This window comes from Grammomys surdaster, unplaced genomic scaffold (genome assembly GCF_004785775.1).
Source record: "Grammomys surdaster isolate TR1022 unplaced genomic scaffold, NIH_TR_1.0 343, whole genome shotgun sequence".
In the NCBI taxonomy this organism is placed as follows: domain Eukaryota; kingdom Metazoa; phylum Chordata; class Mammalia; order Rodentia; family Muridae; genus Grammomys; species Grammomys surdaster.
This window is the reverse complement of record NW_021604762.1, coordinates 1,201,225-1,227,701: the sequence shown is the minus strand read 5'-3', so window position 1 is coordinate 1,227,701 and position 26,477 is coordinate 1,201,225. Positions and strand designations below refer to the sequence as shown.

The window sequence follows — 26,477 nt, the reverse complement described above, 5'->3', positions numbered from 1 at the left end:
GATGAGGTGCTCCCTCTTTGATGAGGTGCTCCCTCTTTGATGAGGTGCTCCCTCTTTGATGAGGTGCTCCCTCTTTGATGAGGTGTTCTTATTTTCTTGCCCTCCAAAGACCAAGAACAACCACCTGCCCACCTCAGCTGCCCAACCCACACTCCCTCCTGGGCCCATGTCTCAGACACCTCAGAGCCATAGTCCTCAGGCACCAGGACATACATGACAATAGCTCTACTTGGTCAACTGTCCAGGTCAGTTTCTCAAACTGGCACAGAGACAGAAGCCCTCTGGGAGCCATGGAGAGGGAGCAACCCCTTAAACTTGAGCCTAAAGCCAGGTGAAGTGATTATAAAGATTTACCCTAGTGAGCTGTGTTATCCTAGTCCATGCATGGGCCTTTCTAGCCAATAGCTATTTAGCAGAAGAACTCAGGAGAAACTGAGGCCTCTTGAAAAGAAATGGGGACTATTAACAGTAAGCAGGTAATCTACGGTCAGACTCCTTGCCCACCTCTGGGCTTCCTAAGTTACTTACAGGTATTTTGGTTGGCTGTTGGTTGGTTGGTTTCTGGTTTTGTTTGTTTGTATGCTTGTTTGTCTGTGGCAGGATCTTCTATATCCCAGGCTGGTCTCAAACTCCCTCCATAACCAAGGATGCCCTTGAATTTTTGGTCCTACTGCCTCCACCTCCCAAGCACAGGGATTCCAGGCTTATGTCACCATGTCCAGTTTATGCAGTGCTGAGACTCAAACCCAGGGCTCCATGCATGCTAAGCAAGTACTCCAACGACTGAGCTTTGTCCCCAGCACTCTCCCACCCCCACCCTCATGCAAGGAATGGAACCAGGACCTTGTACATTGTAGTCATGCACTCCATCACTGACCCAGATCTCTAGTCTGCAGAACACTGATTTAGAGCAACAGAGAAGGGTTGCGTCCAGTCTCCTGTGTTATCTGAGTCCCATAACCTTATCCTCACCCCCCAAGGCATCCATCCCCAACACTGAAGCCACCATGGATGTTCCCAGCCCTCACATCACATCTTTAGAGGAGGCCTGGCTCCTGGATGAGAGGTAAGGTGTCTCTTCAGGGACATAGAGAAGACTGAACCCCAGGACAGAGACAAGGTCAAGGGTAAGAGATAGGACAGGGAAGCCAGAATTAGGAGGTCACACCAAAATGCTTAGCTAGACTGCCTGTGATGACCAAGCACCTCCTGAGTGTTCAAGAAGAAGGGGCTTTGGGGCAGACAGCACACTGGTGAGTTAGCATGGGGTGCGCTCCCGAAAAACATGGGAGGAAAGGGACAGAGGAGAAAATGTGAGGAGCTAAGAAGCCATAGGCATCACCCAGGTGGAGGAAGAGGATAACACCAGCCAATTAAGCAGCATTTTCTTCTAATTCTCATGACAATGTTGTTTGCTACTGAGTCATGGGCTTGGCAGTGCCTACCTAGAAGGGCCAGGCCTTGATTTATCTGTGGAAGCCAGATGTGGGGAAATATATCTCTAACCCCAACAGTAAGGAGGCCTAAGAAGGGAGACTTCAGGATTGAAGCCAGCCTGGACTAAATAATCTGTTTCTAAAACAAACAAAAGGCGTTCAGATGTCTGGTGAGAGCTCAACGTGAATTCTATCCCTAGAACCCATATGCAGAGGTTTCCACGAGAAATGCCATCCCTCTGGGCTTGGATTCTGAACACTCAGTCCCCAGTTGGTGCTGTTTAGAGAGAGTGTGCATCTTTCCTGGAGGAAACACTTCATGTTTGTATTTGACTATGTAATCTCTCAGCTTCCTGTCCAGCAGCTTCCTACCACACCTCCCCTGGCATGATGAACTCTTATTCCTATGGGAATGTAAGCCAGGATAAACTCTCTCTTCCATGCATTGATTTTGGTCATGGTGTTTCAGCATGCTAGCAGGAAAATAACTAATACACCACATAGACAGATGATAGACAGACAGACAGATAATAGATGAGAGAATAAATAAATCAATAAATGGTAATGAATAACTAAATAAATGGGTGTAGTGGCTCGTGCTTTATAATCCCAGCACTGAAGAGTAAACTCCAACCAACCTAGCATATTCAGCAAATTTCAGGTCAATGAGAGACCCTCTCTCAAAAAACCCTAAGTGGATTCCTCTATGTGCACATGCACACACCTGCACACACACACACACACACACACACACACACACACACACTCTTTTTTAAAGGTACTCAGTGGACTAGAGAAACCCAGGTTTGTAAGGAGGAATAAATACATTCTTAGAAACTATTTGGTTGTCTACAACCATGCTTTACTTCGACCAAAAACAAAGATTGTCACCTGGTAATGGGGAGTGTGTCACAGAGAAAGCAGACTATGAAAATTCTTAAATGACCTTTGAGACCTCAGAAATTACAGTACAGGAGAAAACAGTGACAGACAAGCCATGTGGGCTGAGTGGAGTCAGAGGTGCTCACCTGAGAGGCGATCTGTGACATCCAGCACTGCAGGGCCCGTCAGGAAACGCACACGCCCAGCAAACGCTTGCAGGAGGCAAAGGTGGTCTGAAAGAGATGGAGACACCCACGACCATGACATTGCCAGCCATGCCAACACACCAGGTGCTCACGGTGCTAGGTGTCCACATGCCCTCATGAGGAAGGGCCCTATGAGGAGCTGAATTAACTCTTTAAGATCACAGTGTCTGTCTGTCTGTCTGTCTATCTGTGTTTGTATGTCTGTGTGTGTAGGTGTGGGTGGGTGAGTACGGGTGTGTGGATGTTTGTGTATGGGTGTGTGGATGTATCTGTGTCTGTGTGTGTCTGTGTGTGTGTGTCTGTGGATATGTAAATGTATGTATATGGGGAGTGTGTATATGTCTGTGTGTCTGTTTGTCTGTGGGTATGTGTATATGTATGTCTGTGTGTCATCTGTGTGTGCACACATGTGTGTGTGTGTGCATACATGTGCAAGTGTGGAGGCTGGAGGATAACCTCAGGTGTTGGTCCTCAGCTCCCACCTGATTTGAGGCAGGCTCTCTAACTTGCCACTGCTGTGTGTCAGACTAGCAGCCGTAAGCTTCCTGGACTCACCTGCGGGGAAAACAAATGTGTGCATCCAGATCGATCTGGGACTTTCGTGACAAGTGTCTTACCCACTGGCCCATCATCCCATCATCCCAGCCTGGGACTAGCTTTTGAAAATGCAAATGAACATAGGATATCTATCGGGGGAAGAGTGGGCGGTCTCAAGCAGTTAGATCGAGTCCCAAACAGTCCTCCATTTACTCTCATATAAATCTCTGTGATTTTCTAAATTGTCTTAAAGTAAGGTTTGAGATAAAAGACGGTAGATGAATGGCTGTCAGACAGAAGACAGACACACAAATGCTGACACTGGCAGTCGATGGAGGGAATGAATAAATTGATATAAATGTATTTATAGCTTTGGGGTGAACTGAGGCACTCCTTGATGGCCACACAAAAGCCATCTCAGGGCTGGGGATAGCATTCAGAAGTCAAGGCTTTCAGTAAGTCTGAACTCACACTCTGGTCCCTCCATGCCAGATAGTCATTTAGTCCCACAGTGAGCACTTCCTGGTGCCCTTTATGTGATGGACATGGAACCCAGAACCAGTAAAAAGGAGTCCCCCTACCCTCCTGGAAGTTTCTTTGATTTGAACATGAACCATAAGCTAGGGTGAGAAACTGTGTTCATGTAGCCGGAGCCTGAGCACCCATAAGGGTAGGTCAACACCCCTTGGTCTGTCCAAAGAAGGCACAATCTCAGACCAGTCTCCTGCTACCTACCCACTGCTACTGCCGAGAACCTGGAGGCACTGCTTTGCCCAGCTCCCAGCATGCTCAGCGCCCAGCATGCTCAACGCCCAGCTTGTCAGCTCCCAGCATGCTCAGCGCCCAGCTTGTCAGTGTCCAGCTTGCTCAGCGCCCAGCTTGCTCAACTCCCAGCATTTTGCAACCACACAGTAATGGAACAACTTAATGGAAGATAAGGCAAGTAGGGAAATGCCCTTCTGAGGGTTGTGGCTATGAAGCTTGCCCACACCTGAGGGTAGGGGGCAGGCCAGGTGTGTGTCTCCTGGTGCCTTAGTTGATTTTCTACTTCCATAATTTAAAAAACAAACAAACAAAAAAACAAAACAAAAAAACAATTAAAACCCGAGCAGTTTATAAACCAGTAAACTTTATTTGCTCAGGATTTGGAGGCTGGAAAGTCCAAGAGTTAGGTACTAGCCTCTGGTGAGGGCATGGATGCCAAAGGTGGAAAGCAGGAGTGCACCTCTATGTATGAACAAGAAAGGAACCCAAAGCCATGTCTTCCATCAGGATCCCACCCTGATACCTGAGCCGTCCCTGCAGCGATGTATAAATCCGTCCACCGGGCAGAGGCCCTGACCTAAGCAACTCCCAACGGTCGTGCCACTACCACAGAAGGCTCTCAAATTCAGTGTGGTTTAGAGGAGGAGGCATCAAAGTAATGCACGCCTAAGGTCAAGGAGCCTGGGTTTAGTAGGTGGGTGGTCTCATGTAGCACGGGGAAAGCAAATCACTTCTCCCTCCTCAGTTCTCTCCCACAGGGCACAGTCCTCAAGGGATGTCTGGGAGGTCCTTGAAAAAAAAACAATCAGCAGATCGACCAGACCATGTGGCTATGGCAGCCAGCATACAGCAGGAGCTTCCTAAATGCTTGCAGGGTACATGTAGCTGACAAATCCTTGCTGGCTAAGTGTATGTGCTTGGAAAATGCTTTCAGAGTATGCCTGCCTGGTAAATGTTTGCAGAGTAGTTTTTCCTGGGTGGTTTATGAACGCCAGAGCAGTTTACACACACACTTGGTCTGTCTTGATTTGGTCACCTCTATAAGACTCACCTTCTTGGATCACATTCAGATTTAATGAGACAGGAAAGCATAGTGAATGGGTACAGATTCTGGCCTAGAGCCTCTATCTTATTTCGCTACATAACACTGTATGAGCTACTACCTCCCTTGCTGCCTTGACTTACCTATCTATAAAATGGGGATAATCCCAGTTCCTTTCTTATTGAGTTGCTCTGAGGATTAGATGGCTTAACTTAATGTTTAGGATCGGCCCCATATCATATAATTAATAATATATATCTGCTATTTGCAATGAGTTCTAGTACTCTCCTAAAATTCTCACAATGGAAAAATCAAATAAGACGCCAGAGGTAGCTCAGCAATAGAATACTTGCCTAGCATGTGCAAAGGCCCTAGTTAGTTCTGTTCCAAACATCAGAGAGGGAGAGAGAGAGGGAGAGGGAGAGAGAGAGAGAGAGAGAGAGAGAGAGAGAGAGAGACAGAGACAGAGACAGAGAGACAGAGAGAAGGATGATGATGATGGTGATGATGGATTCTAATATTTGAAAGGCTAAAGTCAGGCTTTAGCCTAAAGGCTCCATTAGCTTGGCCCACATTTCCAGAAGGTTCTTTTTGCCTTCCAAGGAGGTCAAGACTTACTGTGCAGTATAAAGAACACAATATACTACTGTGCTATGAGAAGAAAGCAGGCCTGGCTAGTTGGTCAGAGACCCTGATCTCTCTTGGTTCCCCTCTCTACAAAGGGACAGAGGGATCTCCATGCATTATCAAACTTGCTTCACTTAGAGAAGCCCTGAGGCCACCAGGACATTTTATCTTCAGACTACTGGAAAGCCACAGAAGAACTGTATGAGTCGGAAAAACAAATAAAAAAATCAACAGCAAAAACTTAACATTTCACACCTTTTACTTTAGGGTTTTTGGGTTTTTTTTTTTTTTTTGAGACTGGGTCTCGGTGTGTAGCTCTCAGAGATCTGTCTGCCTGTGCATATTTGTGAATATAATTGTGATATTATACATTTGAATTTGCATCCTGTTTAAGCAAATCAGAGCATGAGCATTTCCTATGATAACGCTCGAGCCACAGGCTGCCCTGAGATAATGTACTTAGGCAAGTGGATCAGTTCCCCTCCTCGTGGTGTTTCCTGGATGACCACACCCAGTTTGGGCCACATGGAAGGCTAGAGTGTGTTCCGTTACTGGCTTACAATGACTGTTCACAGGCGACCATCAAGCCACTGTGCACATTGTCGGGTTTTCACAATTTTCTAAAAGAAATCTCTTCTAAGGGTTGGGGAGATGGGTCAGTGGGTAAAGACCTGAGTACTACGCCCAGAATACACTGGGACAAAAGCCTGGGGTGGTAGTGTGCTCTGGGATATAGAATCCCAACCCGGGGTCGGGGGAGGGAGACAGGTGGCTAAGTCCCAGTGAGAGATCAAAAAAACCTAAGGAAGATACATCCCAAAGAACTACACCTGAGGTTGTCCCTGCCACCCACAGAGACAGACAGACACACACACACACACACTTTTATGGGTTGGTATTGGCTATAAAGGGTGTATTATTTTCAAATGCTTTAGATTTTCCATTTCTCAATAATTAACAAGCCTGATTTTCACAGCCTCCTCCCCAAAAAAGAGCCTTTTATGTTTACATAACTAGGGAACCTGTAAAGCAGCATTGAAAACTGGGTAGTGTTCATTTGGTTTTTTTCTTTGAATTTTTTAGACAGGGGGGTCACATGTAGCCCAGGTTGGCCCTAAACTCACGTTAATCCTCTTGCCACAGCTTCCCAAAAGCTGGGATTACAGGTATGTAGCACCAATGTCTGTCCTGAATACAATTAAATGAAAGAGCCTATATCCAAATTACATCCACTTGTGGATTTTTGCTGGGTAAACTTGGACAAATATGGACACTTATAGAAGGCGGAGATTTTGAGTGTTTGGTATATTGGAGAGGCATCTGGATCCCAAGTCTAAGCCTGTTAACAATATAACGTCAGTCATATGATTTACAGACATTTAAACTCAGAGAGAAGACAGCAAAGCTAGATCCAAGGCCACCAGCACCCCAAGCTTATCTGGCCTCTCCAGCAGGCTGAGCTGAATTAAGAGAGCTCCTCTTGGCTGTGAGAGGCCGGAATGCCAAGGTCATCTGTGGGAGGCAGAGTTGCAGCTTGCCGTTCTCATCAGGCGAATATCTTCTACAACTAACCCAACAGTAACAGAGCCCAACAGGGCCAACCAGTCTGCTCTGGCACTTCCTTAATCCTCAGAAAAATTCCCCAGAAATCGGGTCTCAGTGTCTAGTAGGAAAAAGGGCAGAGCCCCAGGTTCAGAGAAACCCCAAAGTAGGAAGTGGGTGATGAAGGGCAGAGGCCGGGGAGCAAGCCACCCAGTCTCCTTCCTCCACCCTAAGGGATCAGCCGTGGAAACCAGCAGCTGTTGTATCAACCGATATATCATCCAAGCTTCCAGCCCTCAGGAAATCCGAGGAAGAAGACATAATTGTGGCTGATGAGATGATGCTACCCCTGAATCTCACAATGGAGAAGCATCTTCAGACTCGTCCTAGAAAAGCCAGCCTTCTCATTATTGTACCATCTGGACTTTATGCCAGAAGACAACAGCCTTGCTTGGCATTGCTCTTGATCCTCCTGCCCTGCAATTAGCAGGAAACAGACTGCAGCATGCTGTGCTGACACTCTGGCCTTCCACATTTAAGCACTGCCCCGGCATCTGACGGAGCATCTCCAGCCTGCAGCCAGAATCCATGGAGGCCATGAGGAAAGGAAGCAGGTTGGTGAGAAAGCACCTCCGTACGAAGAGTCCAGTGAACTAGAATTACCAGGCTTAGCTTTGTCATTTTTCTGTCCCTACTGCCCAAGGCTCTGGAGCTATCGCTCAATGCCCTGGGCAGTAGGAAGTTTGGTTAATTGCCATTTGGGCTAAATGCAGCTCATTCCAGGCAGGCAGGTGACACAGCCTTTCCTTGTCATTCACTAGGGGTGATTAAATCTCCATGTCACTGACCTAAGTCCTTAAGTGTGACACTTTATGATCAAGAACACCTCCAGAATCAACACTGCTAGTGACTGAGGAGGTGTTTCAGAGTAAACCCACCTGGCCCAGACAATTCATTCCCACACCCGTTGGAACAGAACCACACTTGAAATCAAGATAACACACTGCATCATGTAGGCTCCACAGGAACTCTTGTGAGGGTTTTATATGGCTCCCTTGGACCTCTGGGGCCAGCACCATTCCATCCCAAACCTCAGCACTGATCGGAGGAGTATGGAAGACAAACAGACACACACACACACACACACATACACACACACACCCCTGCATCATTTCCCCTGTACTAGAGCCTCGGACTAGTGGACCAGAAGGGCTCTTTCCAGCTGTAACCAAGAGGACTTTGTTCCAACAGGGAGAACTACATGGCTGAAACCCTACTTGCAGTATGCTGATCTCTAAAGGTTTCTGTGTTAGGAGCTTGGTCCTCAGTTTGTAAGTGTTGGAAGGAGGTGAGACTTTCAGGAAGTAGAAGTTAGCATAAAATAATAAGATCATTAGGAACATTGTCCATGGAGAATAAGTGAATTAGTTCCCATGATGTTCTTTAAATACATTAAAAAGTGTGTGTGTGTGTGTGTGTTCGCTCACATGAGTGCACACGCATGCGTGTGTAGGTCAGAGGAAACTTTCAGGTGTCGGTCCGTGCCTTCTACCTAGTTTCACTGGGCTAACTGAGCTTCCCAGGATTCTCCCATCTCTGCCTCCTGTTCCTACACAGGAGCACTGGGATTTTAGATGCTTACGCTGCTATGTCCCACTTGAAGCGGGTCCTGGGGTCTCAAATTGTGAACTCACACAGAACACTATTTATTGAGCACAACCATTTTTCCTGAGAGAAAGGTGTAATCTCTTCTGCAGGCGCTACCACCATTGTGACATCACCCACCACAGTGACATCATCACCACGGTGTCATCATCACCACTGTGACATCATCACCATTGTGACGTCATTTCACTATGAGGCCTCCATGAAAGCTGATCAGAAATTGATACCATGCTCTTGGACTTGGACTTCCAGAACCATAAATTAAAATTCTTTTTTTACATAAACTTCCCAGCCTTGGAGATTTTTGTTGTAGCAGCAGAACCAGACTAATACACAGGCTACTCTCAAGCCTACTGCTTTTCAGGGTCCTCATCCTAGGTGCGTACAGCAAGTCCTTGGATAGAGGGCACCTGAGTCTTATAACTACGGGAGACACTAAATTCTGTTGTTCAAAGCACAAGACTCTTCCACGCTAAGGAAAGTTGGCCTGGTAGCATGGAGCAACCTAAAACCCTTGGCAAGCAGAGTTGAAAAAGCTCTGACAGGAGTGCTCATCCTCCTCAAATACCTAAAGCCCATTCTGCTTTGTGTAGGTTTTCCCAATAAATCCAGGGCCTGGCATGATTTACCAAGAGCCTTGATTATTGGCAACAGCAATCTCACTCACTCAGAGCAGTGCAGCGAGCAAGCTGTAATTTAGGGCCCGATTTGTATTGTTTGTTCCACAGTAACAAACTCAGCAAATCATAAATTTCCTCCAAGATAGAATGTGGAAATTGACAATATTTATGAACTCAGGAGACAAAAAGGGACTTGACCAGGCCTTTGATTTGTTACTGAAACTTCTCCTGGTGGCTCTAGCCAAGGACACAGCTTGCTATCCCAGGCCCAGGAGCTGGGTTCTAGCCAAGGCATAGAGAAGGAGGCGAGGTGAGTATTCCAGGATGTTTTGCCTGGGATGCTTTGTGAATGCCAGTGGCCAGGTGCCACCGTGCATCAGGTACACGGCAAAGGCAGTCTTCAGATACAAGTTCCTTTACACTGGCCCAGACATAGCCCTACTCAGGGACTACATTCTCATCAGACCTCAAGTTTTAAGCTTGCCCTTCCCTCTAGGGATATACTCAATATTACCTAGCCAGGAAAAGAACAGGGGATACACCAAAAAGTCAAGTCCCCCCCACCGAGCGGAGATGCTATCAAGGGCATTTGACTGACATGCTCTTGCTTCACATGACGACTGCCCACTGCACCTTCCTTCTTTTCTGTGTTCTTTACTTCTCTGTTACAGTCCACCACCAGCCCCTGGCACAGAGGAGCTTTGCCAGTCACTTCTCAGTCACCCTTGCGGTGCCCTGTGGCCCTGAGAAAGCCATTTTCCTCATGCGACTGACCACAGGGAAGCTAGGTCAGGCCCTCTCTCACTGCCTCCATTCCTGACCACCCAGAACCTAGTAGACTGTGACAGTCCAAACAAGAATGGCCCCGTAGGCTCATAGATTTGAATGCTTGGTCATTAGGGAGTGGCATTACTTGAGAGGGATTAGTAGTGTGGTCTTGGGAGAAGTGTGTCGCTGGAGATGGCCTTTGGGGTTTCAAAAGCTCAAGCCAGTCCTGGTGTCTCTGTCCTCTAGCTTCCCAAGGATCCAGGTTCTCAAGGTTCTCAAGCTCCTTCTCCAGCACCATGTCTGCCTGTGTGCTACCATGCTTCCCACCAAGGTGACAGTGGACTAACCCTCTGACACTGTAAGCTAGTCTCAATTACATGCTTGTTTTATAAGAGTTGCCATAGTCCTGGTGTCTCTTCACAGCAATAGAATTGACTAAGACATAACTAAAACATGGGAAAGCCTCCAGCCAGAGACCTGGAGACCCTACAATGCCAATGCCTGCTCTATACTGCTTCTGACATACTAACCAGAGTCATTTGCAACTCAGCTGACCGCCATGCACAAGAAAATGAGTGTAATGATTTAAATAAAATGGTCCCCCATAGATTCACAGGAAGTGGCACTATTAAGAGGTGTGGCCTTATTGGAGGAACTGTGTCACTGGGGGATGGGCTTTAAGGTTTCAGATGCTCAAGCCAGGCCCAGTGTCACTCTCACTCACTTCTGCCTGCTGATTCAAATGCAGAACTCTCAAGTACTTCTCCAATATCATGTCTGCTTCCATGCCAACATACTTCCTGTCAGGACAACAACAAACTAAACCTCTGAGACTGTAAGCCATCCCAATTAAATATTTTCCTTTCAGAGTTTCAGTGGTCACGGTGTCTCTTCACAGCAACGAGTGTGGTGGTCCAGATGCAGGGACTTCCCGCAGCCCTGCAGGGACTGCAGTGGGATGCTCACCCAGGCTGTCCATCATGGCATCCAGCACAGTGGAGGCAGCAGTGGAAATCCCAGAGTTCTTAGAGTTGAGGTTGTCTGCAGCTGAGATGATGAGGGACAGCAGCATGGGGTGGATGCTCTCTTTCAGGATGGGAAGCATCTGTGCGAGGGATTCCAGCGCCCACTGGTTCACTTTCTTGTTGGAATCATGAAGCCTTGGGGTAAAAGCATCAAAGACCTATTGAGGGAATAAAAGTCAAGAGTTCGTGGGCTTGGCAGACATCAGCTGGGAGTCTTTCCACATCTATGAGATGGATCCCCAGGCCTGTGCTAGCACATTCCCAATGATGAAGAGCTCATCTCTTCCAAAGGGGAACAGGCAAAAAAGAAGAAGGACAGTCATGTGCTGAGCATGTCTTCACATGTCAATCACCCAGAGCACTGGGGTAGGTCTTCTTCACTGTCATTCACTGATGACCTTAGCGACTCGGGTTACTGTTATCATTCTCCAGTTTCCCACCAACGAGGAAACTCATGGAGGAGACTGAGTCTCCTCAGATCACACAGCTAGTGGGGAACAGCTTGACTCAACCTGGGTTGCCAGCTGCCCGTCAGCATCACTCCAAGGAAAAACAGGAATCCTTCCTGGTGTTCAACCTGTTACCCAGACTGTCCCATCATTTACAGCCCAGCCACTGTCCAACCACAGGCTCTGATACCAAATACTATGCAACTAACAAACTGAATGTGCCCCAAGTCATTGATGACAGCACCCTCTCTGGCAGAGGGACGGAAGCCACCCAGGAAATCTCTGAGCATTCTAAAGACATGCTCAGACCCTCACCCACATCTGACTATTCTTTTACAGAGACCATCTGAAAGGTGAGTGCTTAGGGGTTCCCTGTACATCCCTACATATCAGTTCAGAGCTCTCCAGATTGAGCTGTCACCGACAGGGAGAAATAAGGGAGGGCATGTGTGGGTGCTCACCTGGACTAGGTTGGCAGCAACGAGCTCTGGCTTGGCCTTGCAGTATTCAAGGAGCTTCCCAACGCCTTCCATCCGAGCCTGGAACTCCTTGGCCTCCAACAGCCTGGTCAGCTCCCGCAGCTGCTCTGCCATCTCCACACCGCCCCGCACAGAGGAGCGTAGCCCCATCAGCCGTGGGCCATTGGAGCCAAGCCTAGGTGGAAGCAGGGGCTGACCCCTGGGGAAGAGCCCAGGGGATGAACACATCTCTCATCCCAAGCTGCATCCCACTGCCAGGTAGGACAGAAACAGTGTGTCTCCTGCAGCTTACTCTAACCCCTGCCTCTCTTCTAAATGCTGCTTGGAGACACTGCACTTGGAGACTCTGGGCATCTCTTTTTCCCCAAAGGATAGTAAGTAAGGTTCTCTCTTCCTGGTTTTTACCTTTTCCTTTTCTGAGGACAGGTAAAGAGTTGAGGGTAGGGAGGGTAAGTGAGAGTATACCATGGACAGGTGCAAGCGTTGAGGGGGAGGGGATCGACCCAGGGTCTCATGCATGCTAGACAAGTGCTCTGCCACAGAGAAATTCACCCCACCACCAGCCCTGCTAGAATATATTTAACCTAAGGATAAGGGTAGATTCAAGATCCTGGAGGCCATCACATCCCACCTCTGTTGGTTCCCATGTCCTGCCCCTTGTTGACTTGGCTCTCACATGCCTCTAGGGACAGAGGGTGTACCTGCTCCCTCACACTGGGATCACATTGTCCCTCAGAGCCTAGACTGTCGCAGCCAGCATGAAAAAGGCTCCACACAAGATTCCCACCTCCCACACTAAGTTCAAAACCAGGGTCTCAGAGCTCCTGCCCTACACCCGGGTCTCACCCTACAGTCTCCAATATCACCCTTTCTATCATGTGTTCGTGTGGCCCACATTCTTGCCTACTGAATACCAACAGCTGTGTCTGGGACCTGAGAACAAAGAGATACACAGTCTTTGCCTTAAACATCTCAAAAATAGATAGGAGGCAGGAGTTTGAAGAAGAGGGGGCAGCTGTCCACCCTGAGGATATGGGGGCACCATGTCAGAGAGTGTCTGGGTGAAGGTGTCAGGCAAGCTGTATCTTGTAGAATCAATAAGCAAGTTCTAGGTACTCGGGACACAAAGACAAAATACAGCAAAGAAAGAAGAAAAGTGAAGATAGAAAAGATGGGAGCTGATCTAGTGTAGGGAGGGGGAGTTGAGTAGGAGGGTACAGGATGTCACTTAAGAGCTCTGCAGGACCTTCCCAGGCATTCTGCTACTGTCAGCTATAATCTTCACAGGATGTGGCAGAAGGGTTGGCATTTCAAACAGAGGATTCCTGCTTGGTTCTTAACGATTCCTGCACACACTCTCCAACCCTCAGGCCAGGTCTTCTTGACTGCCTATGTCCAGATCTGCCTCAGAACTAGCCCCAAGCTGACCAATCTAGCTGCTAAAGAACATGTTCATTTAAGCGAACAAAGAGACACTGAGCTTAAACAGAGAACCTGACAGCACAGAATCACATTCTCCTGGACTCAGTATCTCTGGCAGAGGTTGCCAAGCCAGAACTGGGTCTGCCTAAAATGTGGGGAGGAGACCATACCCTACAAATCCATCCATTATAGATGCAATGGATGAAACCTAGTTGCAGAAATGCAACCAAGTTTCAGACATGCCCCAGTCCTCAACCAACCCCCATGAGCATGTAAGACACCATTAGTAGCTTTGGCCATGGGACTCCAGAGTCACAAGAACAACCATACCCCTCTTGATTAGGCAGCCCGTTCTCACACACCACCAGACTCTTCGACGCCTTTCGACCTTTGGCAGATGGGAGTTCATGGTTGTCTTGTATTCCCTTGAGAAACAGACACAGAATGTAAGCCAAAAGGGCTAGGCTGACATACCGGTATCAAGTATAACATGAAGGATAAATAAGCCTTCCACCTCGGAGCACCCCCAGGTCACAGTCTGGAGCCCTGGAGGTAGGTAGGTAGAGACTCCAATCTCCACTTATGACAAGAAGGAATAGAGACCCAGAGAGCTTGAGACACATTGGGGAAGACCCCAGTATAAGCACTGGAGACAGAAAGCACATTTAAGCCACCTGTCAATAGTCATAATAAAATGGAAGCCTCTGGAACCCAGACTCATTCCCCTGACCTTCAGGAAGGCTAAGCCAACCACTTGAGTTCCACCAACTTACCCGTTGTTTGATGGCTGCCATGACTTTCCGTAGGTCATGAGACGGGAGGGATTGCTTCAGAAATGCATCAAACTTTGCATTTGCCATCAAGATATTCACCATCTTCCGGCCATAAAACCTGCCACCGGGGAGAGAACAAATGAAGAAACAGCCACTGAGAGGCTAATAAATTCACTCTACAGCTTTATACAACTTTCCCAATTATAATAGGAGAGCTTTGCATACTTCTAATTAGGAAAGCAATCCCTATCCAGTTAAAAATTAGATTCATAAAAGAATAAACATCATCCATAATGCCATTACCAAGAGGAAATCACTATTAAATTTTTATATATTTTCTTAGGTTTTTTTCTATGCATTTACATTTTAATAGATAGCAGAACTCATAGGCAACTTGTTTCCAGACTTTTCACTTGCTTATTATTCATCTTCCCAAGCTATGTAATATTTTTCATATGTACCTTATTTTCAAGATTTTCTAAAATTTGTGTGTATGTATATTTGTCTAGGTATATGTGTGTCTACAGGTACTGCAGAGTCCAATACACAATGCTGGAACTCCTGGAGTTATGGGTGATTGTAAGCTGTACACTGTAGGTACAGGGACTCGAATTTAGGTTCCCTGGAAGACTTCTCAAATGTACCCGACCACAACCTGCCTCAAAGCACAAGCAAGACACTATTGGCAGCTTTGGCCATAGAGATAAAAGCAGCCATACATCTCACTGGAAAAGTGCCCTTAACCACTAAGCCGTCTCTCCAGCTCCCATAAAGTATCTTTTTAATAGATATCCATTATAGCTATTATCCAGTATATCCAATATCCATATAGCTATATTTCCAATAGAGGAATATTTAATATTCTGCTGCATGGCTATCAGAAGTGTTCTTAACTCCCCCCCCACCCAGGTTTGGGACACTCAGAAGTCTGTGGAAAGGTATAGGAGGGGACTGTCAACTCTACCTGGTAAATAGTGCTGGCTGGGTACAAGAATCAAGGAGAGCTTGGGTTTGGGACTCAGTGGATGGATGGGAACTTACAAGTACACTAGGACTAGAAAGAAGGGGGTGGTGCCTTCTAAAGTCTACAACACAGTCTGACCCAACAGCCAGATACAGTTGGAGAATATAAGGCTGAAGGAAGCCAGAGGAAGGAGTAGGCTGTATTCAGGGCAATGTGAAAGGACTGGGCTTTGGCCTACAAGCAATGGGAAGCTGAGGAATGGCCAAATCGTCATGTTAATCTCCAGGCAGCAAAGATATCTTGTTTCCTATAACTCCAGGCCACTCCAACACACACATACACACACACACACACACACACACAAATTAAATTAAACTAAAAACAAAATCAATCTTCTAACTCTGACAGGAAGTGAATAGGGAAGGACAAGACTAGGGGCTTGAAGATCTGTCAGGAGGTCACCATCACAGATCGGGTATGATATGAAGTCCAGAAATAAGCAACAGAGTGAGAATAAGATGAGACCAGTTAGTTTCAAGAGCTGATAAAGGACTTGAAATGGAAGGATTTCAAAGCCTGGAGTAGACAGCACTTAGAATGATGTCTTACCCAACCTCAGAATCTGTTATTTATAAAATGTATCTCTATTTCCCATGAAGGAAAACCAAGGCAAGAAAGTGCTAGCGTTTCCACTGTCTTGGGTGCCACTGCCCATGTGTGGGGGCTTCCAGAGGAACAAAGGTCACATGACTTGTAGTCCTTGCTTTTCTCTTGCAAGCACTCTTCCCTGCTTTGCAAGAAAATGTGGGGTTTGGGTCATTCTTCTACCACAAAGTCTTGCTTTATTCATGTCTGACTGCTGTCATGCTACTTCTGTCACTACTGCAGCTGTGGTCTCAGTGCCAAGGGACTGTACTGCACTTCTAAGGCATTTGAGATAGAAATTAGCTCAGCACTCTCTCAACAGCACCCAAAGGGACTACTGGAAATAAACTCCCAGTTATCAACCGAGGAAAAGTTCCCAGCACCATTCCTACAGTACAAACTTTAATTACAAAGTTCCTACAATGAGCAACAGCTACTACCGAGTTTGCAATGTGCAGATAGAGAACAAAACCCAGATCACAGTCACTGGCCAGCCAACAGCAAGTGGGCAAGGCCTCCCACTAAAAGATGCGTACATGCTGGTTTCAAAAGATGCTATGATCTGGAGGACAACGTGGCTGGGAGGATTCAGTAAAGAATGGGAATCCCCATTTTGCATCTTGCATGACTTGGTGAGTGTTGGTGACTTTGAACAACATGGGGAATACACTCCAAGAAGGAGACTTGGGAAAAAGCAAAGAGTTCTTTTAAGGACACTTTAAAGATGGGAGTGGGACATCTGGGAATGGATGTCCTGGTGAAATTAGAGAAAAGAGATTGATGTGGTGGTAGGAGAGCCAGAGAAAGGAGATATGGTGGTTAGCTTTAATTGTCACCTTGACATAATCTACAGTCGCCAAGAAATCGAGTCTCCATGAGAAGTGATCTAGACTAGGTTGGCCTCTGAGGACATTCTTAGTTGAGTTCATTGAGACAGGAAGACACATCTGCAATGTGGCTCATCTTACAGGCCCTAGCCTGAGTGACAGGAGAGAGCTGGCTCAGCAAATGCATGCACACATGTACTAACTCATTGCTTTGTGCTCTTGACTATGAGTGTAAGGGAACTCTGCTTCAGGTTCCTCCTGCCCTGACTGTCCCACAGTGATGGACTGTAACCTAGAATTTCTAGCCAAAAACAAACAAAAAAAATGCCTTTTCTTCTTTGAGTTGTTTGTGTCAGAGTATTTTATCACAGAAACAATCAATGAAACTAAGGCAGAGGACTAATGTCATTACACAGTCACCTCCAGATGATAGGAAGAATGGAGAACTTGCCCTAAGGAGTGAGGAGAAGCAGGAAGGCCTGAGCTCCAGATACTAGAGTACCACAAAGGAAAATAAAAAATGGTGAGCGCCATCCAGTGAGCAATTAGGTCTAGCAAGATCTTAGGTCTTGATTTCCATCCCTCCCACCCAACTGTCACGACAACCCCTAGCTTGCCTCTACAATATTCTTCAGTTCAATGAATGGCACCACCACTGACCCAGCTATTCAGTTTAAAACCTACAAACATCTTTGGCTTTGATGTATCTTTGAAACCCTCACAGCCCATATCTTGATGGCTCTGCCTTCAAAACAGACCCAATGCCCAACCCATCTCCTGGCCCAGCCTCCAGTATCTCCCACCAGGATTATGGAATCACCATAGCATATGGAATCACCATCTGTCTGCCATCATATGAAAATCAAAGCCATCAGAGAAACAACCCAGAAGCACTGGGGGACTTCACTTCCTCCTGTTAGATCCATTGAAAAAAAAGGAGGAAAAGAAGGAAGAGGTAGGTATTGGCAATCATTGGCCAGATCAAGGGGAGGTAGCAGCTCAGGCATCAGGGAGGTTCTCAGGGGAGACACTCTGGGTCATCCAGCAGGGCCACTGGAGAGTGGGTGCCAGTGCAGTGCTGGATTTATTCCAGAAGGTTCCCACTCAGCAGACAAAAACATCATGTGCGACACCCTGTGCAGTGGAGGAGACAGAAGGGCAGATACTTCAGTCTTCCAGGGAGCACTGAGGTATGAACAGCTCATGTGACCAACACCTCTACCCCACTAATTAGGGAGGGGAGTGGGACCTCTAAAGCAAAGCCTGGTGGCCTTGACCCCCTGAACCATACTCCCCATTCTCTGAAATAAAGGCACTAGACCATCAGCCTCACATCCAAACAGATGCAGTGACAACATCCCAGAAAGTAAGAGGGCAGGATCAACTGAGCCCCAGCTCTGGTTTTGGGAGACAATCAGCCCCTCCTGTGCTTTTGCTTCAAGCCCCACCCTCACATGTGCACACAGACAGGCAGACAGACACACACACATACACACACACATACACACACACATACACGCACACATTTTTAAATCCTCCAGAACTCTCCCGTAACACAGCCTGAAGTCCAGCTTTTGACCTTGCTCTCCAAGATCCTTCGTGACCTGTGTGTGCCTACCATGAGCTAGTGTTTCTCCAAGCCTGGCCATCCTTCTTGTCCAGTCTGTTTCAATCCTGGGGACTTTATACTGTTTCCTTTGCCTGGATTACATGCTTAGAGCCTGAGAGAACCTGCTCCATCAACCTGTCCCTGCAGTTACCCTGGCCTCAGCCCCAAGACTCATCCCTGCATCCCCCACTCCATTTTGTTGGGTTATTTTTGCTTTTGTGCCCTGTATCTATAACCTAAACTGTTCGTCATACTTATTGTCTGTTGTACATCTTCCTCAAGTAGGAGGCAACCTTCAACACAACTGAGGCCTAATTTTTCCTATTCATTCTCATATGATTACTTAGTAAAATGAGTGCTCAGTAAACACCTTTGCAAAAACAGCCGAATAGTCTGAGACTGAAGCTGGGGCAGATGGACACAAGAACCCTACTGCAAGGAATGGAGGAATAGAAGGTAAGAAAGAGAGGCAGAGGTCCCTGAGCACTGCCTAGACAGGCTGGCCATGACACCGGAGGGAACCGAGAACACAGCTGGAAGGAAAGAGTCCACCTCTATCTATCTGATTGCCCGTTTGCTAAACTCTGCGGACACTGAGCTATGAGGCCAAGACCTGACCAGTGGCTTGTCACCTTGGCCACGCCCAGTCCCGAGTCCTGACCTACCTGGTGTCTTGGTTAGAGTCCTGAGCCAACCTCACCAAGTTGTGCACCAGCATGTCTGTGTTGTCTCTGGAGCCTGAGAGAAGCTTCTCTGCTCCGATCTGCTCCAGGACGGCCGAGAGATGCTTGGCAGTACATTTCCGGACTAGGGGGTTCCGGTGGCTAAAAGGAAACAACCACAGTCAAGAGGTTGGTCCTAGGGTGGGGATGTGAGGGCCCCAGACTAACACACATACAGATCTGTAGCTGTAGACCCACGTTCAAAGCCTTCCTCACATGACTGGGGCAGGAGGTTGGCCTCTGAGGAGTCATTCCCAACGACAAGGCCAAGGTTGACCATAGAATCAATGGGAGTGGGAAGAACAGCTTCATGAAGCCATGTGATCATCCCCAAAGGGGCCTGTACACACCATTTCCAGGACATTTGTGAACCCAGGCACTCCTGTCTATACATGAGTGTAGCCATCTTCCACCCAGGAAACCCCTTCCCAATCAATGTCTGCTCTTCCTTCTCTAGTCCCACAGGTAGAATCAGATGCTCTCTGAGTTGGCACTTGCTTGGTCCCCTGGTAAGTGTAGTTGTGTTCTTATATCCCACCCCCCAGTCAGGCTGCCAGGTCCCTGGATCGGGAGCCACGTCATCCTCTGTTGAATCTCCCAGATTCATGCTGGTGCTAAGCACTTGAGTGATGCTTAGTGACAGTTGGGTACACTTTTGGTTATTTAATGAGTGGAACCTGACCTCTGGTGAGAGAGACCCATTAACTGTTGCCTCTCTCAAAACAAAGCATCTGTGCCCCCTGTGCCCAGGCAGCACTGACATGCTCCACACAGAAGCATCCATGGTGCCCCCACCGTTGTGCACACAGTAGGGAACACCAGTTCCCTCCCTACTCAGTGTCATCCACAAATGCACATGTTGGGTCTAAAGCATAGTGTGCACATAAGGAAAGAGACTCGGAGACTCAAGCACATAAACCCTGTGCTGGGCATCTGAAGACAGTCTACCCTGGTCCTTGTTGTCACTGGTCAGTTGTCACACCCTATGTTAGGTGCCACACCAGGGTCATCTTACCCATCTCCCGCCAACCGTGAGCTGCTGCCGCCATCATACTACAGGAGAGGAAGCTGAGGCATAGAGAAAAACTCTAGCAAAGACACCATTTCTCCCAAGTTCATTCAGCCACAGCCAGGGTTCAGTAATGTCAGGTAAAGCAGGCACTGTTCTACAGGCTGTCTCATGAAGCAAGTCATTGACACTTCAGAGCCTCCATCAGCTGAGGCGGCAAAGGCCCAGAGAATTCAAGTCATGGCACCCAGGAGCCGCCAATACTTTGCAACAGTTCCTGGTACAATAGCCAGGGTCTGCTGGCAAGTGCAGTGGGCTCTAGGTAGGCTGAGAAGTGCACGCCTCAGTGTGGTGAGTGACTTACAGAAGCTGGGAGGTATTTAGTTTTGTGGAAGGAAGGACTTGGGAAATGCCTTTGGCTTTGCTAATGATTCAGTTCTGACTTAAAGGGAAGTAAATCTGGGCCTAACAGTAGCTCACCTCCCCCTGAGAGAGGCCAGTTTTGTCCAGTTTTGTTCCTGGCTCCTCTAGCTGGTCCACATTTCATCATAAAGAAACATAGCTCCCCTGAGAGGGGCAGGAGCCCCCAGGGCACAGCTGAGGCTGCTTCTACAGCCCTGTCTCCCAAGCATTACCATGACCACCATGCATTTTCCAGCCTAAGCAGACAACAGCATCCTTTCCTTCCAGCCATGCTTATCCCATTCTCTGAAGACTGCCTAGGAAAGATAGCAGGAGCCCTCAGGATACAGAGTTTTGTTCCCTCTGCTAAATGTGTAAGGCATTTTTGGTGAAGCCTGGTGTGGATGCCTCAGCATATCTCTCTCTCTCTCTCTCTCTCTCTCTCTCTCTCTCTCTCTCTCTCTCGCACGCACGCACGCACACACACACACACACCATACCAAAAGACCCTCTAGAGCCACAGGTTTGGCTTCCTTCCTCCCTGTCCCTCTCTCCTCTCCTTCTCTGCTCATTCCATATGCCAGGACCTCTCCCTTGACACACACATACCCAGACAGCACATACAAGACACCTACAGATATGAGGGTCACCAGTGTCCCCTGACACACAGGGACAGCACATACTAGACACCCGCAGATGTGAGGGCCACTAGTGCACGGGCAGGAGTCACATTTTCCACCATGGCGCCCAGAGCCCGGTTGACTGCCCGCTGGATGAACTCGCTGGTGTTCCCCATCTTCTGCAGAAGGCAGCGGACAATCTCCTCAGCCTCCTGGTCCATGCTCTTCTTCAAAGCTCGGAAGAGGTCTCCCAGGGTGCTGATGGCCAGGCGGGATACCTTGGAGCGGAGGTTGGTAACCTTGGAGAGAGAGGAGAAGGGACCTCTAGGTCAGCTGTACCTTCCCAAGGACTCTGAAGACACTGTGTGGCCCCCTCTGCCACTTCCTCATCCTTTGCCACGGTGGAGTTAAAAGACCTTCAGCATCTTTGGGCAGAACAGCCCATGCTGTCATTATCATACCCACTTTGCTATTATTGGAACTAGTAATTCCATTTTCAATATGGTCTGAAATTTGTACATTTGCTTTAAATTTGACATGGCCCCCACAGGTCCATGCTGTGAACACTTGTTCCCCCAATTGGTGGTGCTGCCTTAGGCCGATGGGGAACTTTCAGGAGGTGAAGCCTAACCAATGTCGGTCACCAGGGGCAGCCCTTTGATGCTCCAGCCTGACCTGTTTCCACACGGGGCTCTCTATTAGCTGTGTCTGCTATTGTGTGAACAAGGTGCACAGTATACTCCTACCACTATTCCCTGTTGCCACACCTTCCCGGCCATGGTGGGCTGAAAGCCCCCTGAATCCGTGAGCCAAAATAAATCTTTCCTCCAGGTGCTTTCCAGAGTTTTGCCAAGGTACTGAGGAAAGAATTAATGTAGCAAACTCACAGAAATGGCCCACTCTGCTCTTCACACCACACTCATGCTGCAGAGGCAGAAACCAACCCTCAACCACATGACATGGTCCAGCCAAGTATCAACAAACATGTCCTCTGCATGGCAACCCTCCTACCCTCGCTAGGACAGTCTGTTCCCAAAGCTGTAGACTGGCCTCTGCTGGGATCAAGCTCATGTTACTGTCTTTCAGGGCAGGACCTAGGCCGAGATCCAAGCCTTGGGAAATCACAAGCCCTGAGGTTGAGAATCGACCCAGAGTACTCCATCCTTCTTTAGATGTTACAAGAACAGAGACAATGGACAGCGAGAAATGGGAATGCACGACTCCAAATGTTTCAACTCCCAGATTATAAGATTAAGAAAGCCCAGTTCTCAGTGCTGGTATTTGAGGGATGGGGAGTGAACTCCACTTCAGTGGCCAGAGGCTGATGGATATGCAGAGGCAGGCTCCAGAGAGCCATGGTCTCTCCTGGCTACTGTGTAACTCACCCGAACAGCTAAGACAGGAAAAGAATATGTATGGATTAGGGGAAGAGGCAAAGTACACAAGCTGTGGGTAGGCCTCACCTCCGCAGTCACTGCCAAGGACACATCATGCAGTCGTATACCGAGGACCTCCGAGTGACAAGCTGCCAGGTGCTGGATGTTCACCAGGCCCTTCTCCTTCATTTGCCTGAGAAGCAAGGCCAAGCCTGTCACAGGGGGGGAGGAGGGAGGCGTCCTGTTTCTCAGCAGACAGCTCCCAGCAGGGTGTGATTCCAAGGCCTCAGAAGCAAGGTTTCTAGGGGTGACACCCTGGCATGGAATCCTAGCTAGCTGGTCAATGCAAGCTGTTTTATGGACTCTTGGCTGGCCCTCTACTCTGGCTGCCCAGGATCTATTTGAGTCTTTGATACAAAGTAGACAATGCCAAGAAGTTGCTTAAAATGGGGGCTAAAGATTCTGCAAGTGTCCTAGGTCACCAGTCACTGCTTCACTGGGGACCAAGACCATTTGTCTCATTCACATCACGGGAGGAGGGGACCCTCGTATTAAACTTGATTTACATAGGGATATATCTTTGTAGGAGGATGCTTGCCTAACATGCACAAGGTAGTGGGTTTCGTCCCCAGCACCACATAAACTGCATGTGGTGGCACCTGCCTGTCATCCCAGCACTCGAGAGGCAGAGGCAAAAGGAGCAGAAGTTCAAGGTTGTTCTCGCCTCGTTCAAGAACAGTCTGGGATACATGAGACTCTGTTTTCAAACACATAAATTAACAAACTTGATCTAGAGAAATAAAGCTCTGACCTTCCCCGTTCTCTTTGTTCTGTATTCAGATTCCTACCATCCGTGCCTGGCTCTAACATGTCACAGAACAGTGCACAGGCAGACTCAGAAGGACCCAGGGCATGTACAAGAAGTGAGAGATACCAAACATATGAACCTACATATGTGCGCGCATGTGTGTGCGCACACACACACTTCTTCCATGGTAACAGACCCTAGGGGTGAGGGAATAGGGAAGTTGAGGGCAGGAGATCTTCTGTAGCCCTCCTAAATACCACCCTTACACAGATAGAGCCACAGGACGTACAATGAAGGCACCTCCTCACCAGTCATTGCTGTTGAGGCACTGGAGGGCATCTGTCAGCCCCAGCTCTGGGTTGGAGAAGGGCCTCAACTCCCTGAGAGTCCGAAGATCCATCTCCTCCTCCTCTTCCTCCCACTCAGGGGAGCCCAAGGTAAGCACGGCTGGTAATGAGTTAGCTGTATTCAAGGGAGACAGCAAGCATCACCCAGCAGGACAGAGAGGACACACACACACACACATACACACACACACAGAGCCATTTCTTCACACATGGAGTCTGATTCTCAGTGCAGCCACACACACAGGGAGAAAAGCCTGGAGGCTGCAAAGCCAGCAGCTATACTTCACTTGCCCTGACTTCCCATCTATTCACACCAGTGCCAACCTTGTTACATTAGGAACACACTGCCAGCTGGGCATCATATGGAAGCTGCTGAGTCTGTGACTCACCTCCAGTTCTCTCCTACCTTGGTTGGGATACGGACCAATGAGCAGTTAATAGACTCCTTGCTCACTGGGTAGCACTCTTAGCTCACTTTTCTCCTTCAATCCTACCATCCTTCCTCTGTGAGATGCCTGGCCATGGAAGACCTCATGGGCAGATAGCTGAAGGAAGGCAGGGGACAGGGAAAAGCACTGGAGGAGACTGTCACCTGCAGGGTCAAGATGTCACCACACTTTCAGGAACTGCCAAAAAATGGAAGAGCATGGCTGGGGTGTGGCTCAATGATAGAATGCTTGCCTAGCATGTGTGAGGCTCTGGGTTCAGTCAAGACAGACAGACAGATGACAGACAGACACACAAAATGCAGAAAGAGTCAGAGACAGAAAAAGACAGACACACAGAGAAAGACACAGAGACAGACACACGGAGAGAACAGAACATGTTGTCTTTCTTGTGAATAGATTCTAGAAACATAAAGTTCTAGAACAGGAAGGAGTTTCAGAAACCCGACATAGTCCCTTAGCTCCTCCGATACGTAGCCAGCACTGGGTTCTCCTCCCTCCCGTGCCTTCCCCCTTCCTGGCTAGTTCTGCTGTAAGGCATCCTTGGATCCCTCCTCCCAGAATGACTTTCACTATAGTATACCCAGGAGATCCTGACCCTGGATATAGTGTGTATGTGTGTGTCTGTGTGTGTGTGTGTGTCTGTGTGTGTGTGTGTGTGTGTGTGTGTGTGTGTGTTTTACTGGAGATTGAACTCATAATCTTCGAATACACCAGTCAAGAACTGCACCACTGAGTTCCAGGAGATCCTGACCCTGGATATAGTGTGTGTGTGTGTGTGTGTCTGTGTGTGTGTGTGTGTGTGTGTGTCTGTGTGTGTGTGTGTGTGTGTTTTACTGGAGATTGAACTCATAATCTTCGAATACACCAGTCAAGAACTGCACCACTGAGCTTATCATCAGCCCTGTCTTTACTTTATCTCTAAAAAAGGTCTCACTAAATTGCCCAGGCTGGTCTTACTCATTGTGTGATGCAGCTGGCCTTGAACATTCAGTCCTCAGCCTCCTGGATATCTGAGAGGATAGCCCTGTACCATCACTATCACTGGGATAGTAGCCAGCCTCCAACTGCCCTCCCTACCTCCACATCACCCTCCAACATCTTTCTCTCCCATCTAGAATTTAAGCACACATTCAGACACAGAAGGCCCTGCAGAGGTCACTTCAGCTTCTAGTCTCTAGGGTTTGGGTTGACTCTATCTTGGCCTGCCCTAGTTCACCAGCCTCTCCACAGTGCTCATAAGTATGTCTTCCCACAAGTGGTCCAGAATCTTCCATGCACTGCACACAGGAGGAAAGAATCAAGGAGATGAAGGCAAGCGTGTCTCCAGGTACCCGGTCTCCTGAGACAGGCTGCAATCTCATGGAGTTAATTAGGGACATAAAGACAACGAAGTTCCAGTCCTGAAATTCCATCATTTTCAAACTGACCAAAAATTAGGTGCAGATGTCACTGATAAAGCAATGTTAGGGACACTCGAAGGAAAAGCAATGTTAGGGACACTCACAGGACTGTCAAGAGCATAAGAGGATTCAGACTCATCCTCCAGGGAGGTCATGAGAGGAAGGCATTGCCTTTTCCTAATTTTACCCATCTACACTCACAACGTGTGTGTGTGTGTGTGTGTGTGTGTGTGTGTGTGTGTGTGTGTGTGTGTGTTGAGAGAGAGAGACAGAGAGACAGACACAGAGAGACAGAGAGATAGCAGAGAAACAGACAGAGACAGCCAGAGACTTAGTTAGAGACAGTGAGAGAAAGTCAGGCCTTACACATGCTAGACAAAATGTTCTACCACTAAGCCAAAGCCATAGCTAACCATATCTTTTAATTACTTATAATTCTCACCTATTTTGCACTTTCTTCAAATCAAGACTCTTTCTAGATCCTAAATACATTTATTTTAAAGGGAATTTTAGGTCACAATCACAGGTAAACTAGTATTACTTGTGACAGACTATGGTGTTTATAATAAAAGGAGATTAGTCTTTAAACCCCCAGCTATGAAAATTTCAGCTAGCTTATGAAGCCTCTGAACCTAAACATGGGTCCCTTTGTTAAAACAAAAACTAAAACAAAGATGAAAGGTAGAATGGTGCACACACCTGTATCCTCGCCCCTGAGAGGCTGGGGGGAAAGATCAAGGGCTACAGAGTGAGACCGGCACAGAAATGACAAGAATATAAGACCATAGATACTGAAGAAGAATCTCAACTTAAGGCTTGCTATTTGACACAACCAAAAAGATACAAAGAATGGAAAACACAAATCAAAAACACTTTTAATACCAAACCTCTGCTTCACCTGACCACCATTATCTGGCATATGACAGAAAAAGGAAATATGAATCAGAATGATCAGTTTCAACCTTTAGGTTTAAAAATAAAAAGTCTTTTCAAATGAAGGAACACTAGAATGCCTGAGAGGAAGAAGAAGAAGAAGAAGAAGAAGAAGAAGAAGAAGAAGA

General features: G+C 47.7%; 1 protein-coding gene across 1 annotated transcript in view; it reads right to left on the bottom strand.

Annotated features, from left to right (window-relative positions):
* Togaram2 (TOG array regulator of axonemal microtubules 2) overlaps positions 1–26,477 on the bottom strand; it is a 47,188-nt gene that overhangs the window by 4,049 nt on the left and 16,662 nt on the right. Inside the window, 9 exon segments of the mRNA XM_028779012.1 lie at positions 2,465–2,551; positions 11,057–11,273; positions 12,026–12,150; positions 13,782–13,890; positions 14,239–14,356; positions 18,949–19,107; positions 21,100–21,335; positions 22,500–22,605; positions 23,529–23,682. Coding sequence (XP_028634845.1) covers positions 2,465–2,551; positions 11,057–11,273; positions 12,026–12,150; positions 13,782–13,890; positions 14,239–14,356; positions 18,949–19,107; positions 21,100–21,335; positions 22,500–22,605; positions 23,529–23,682 — 1,311 coding nt within the window.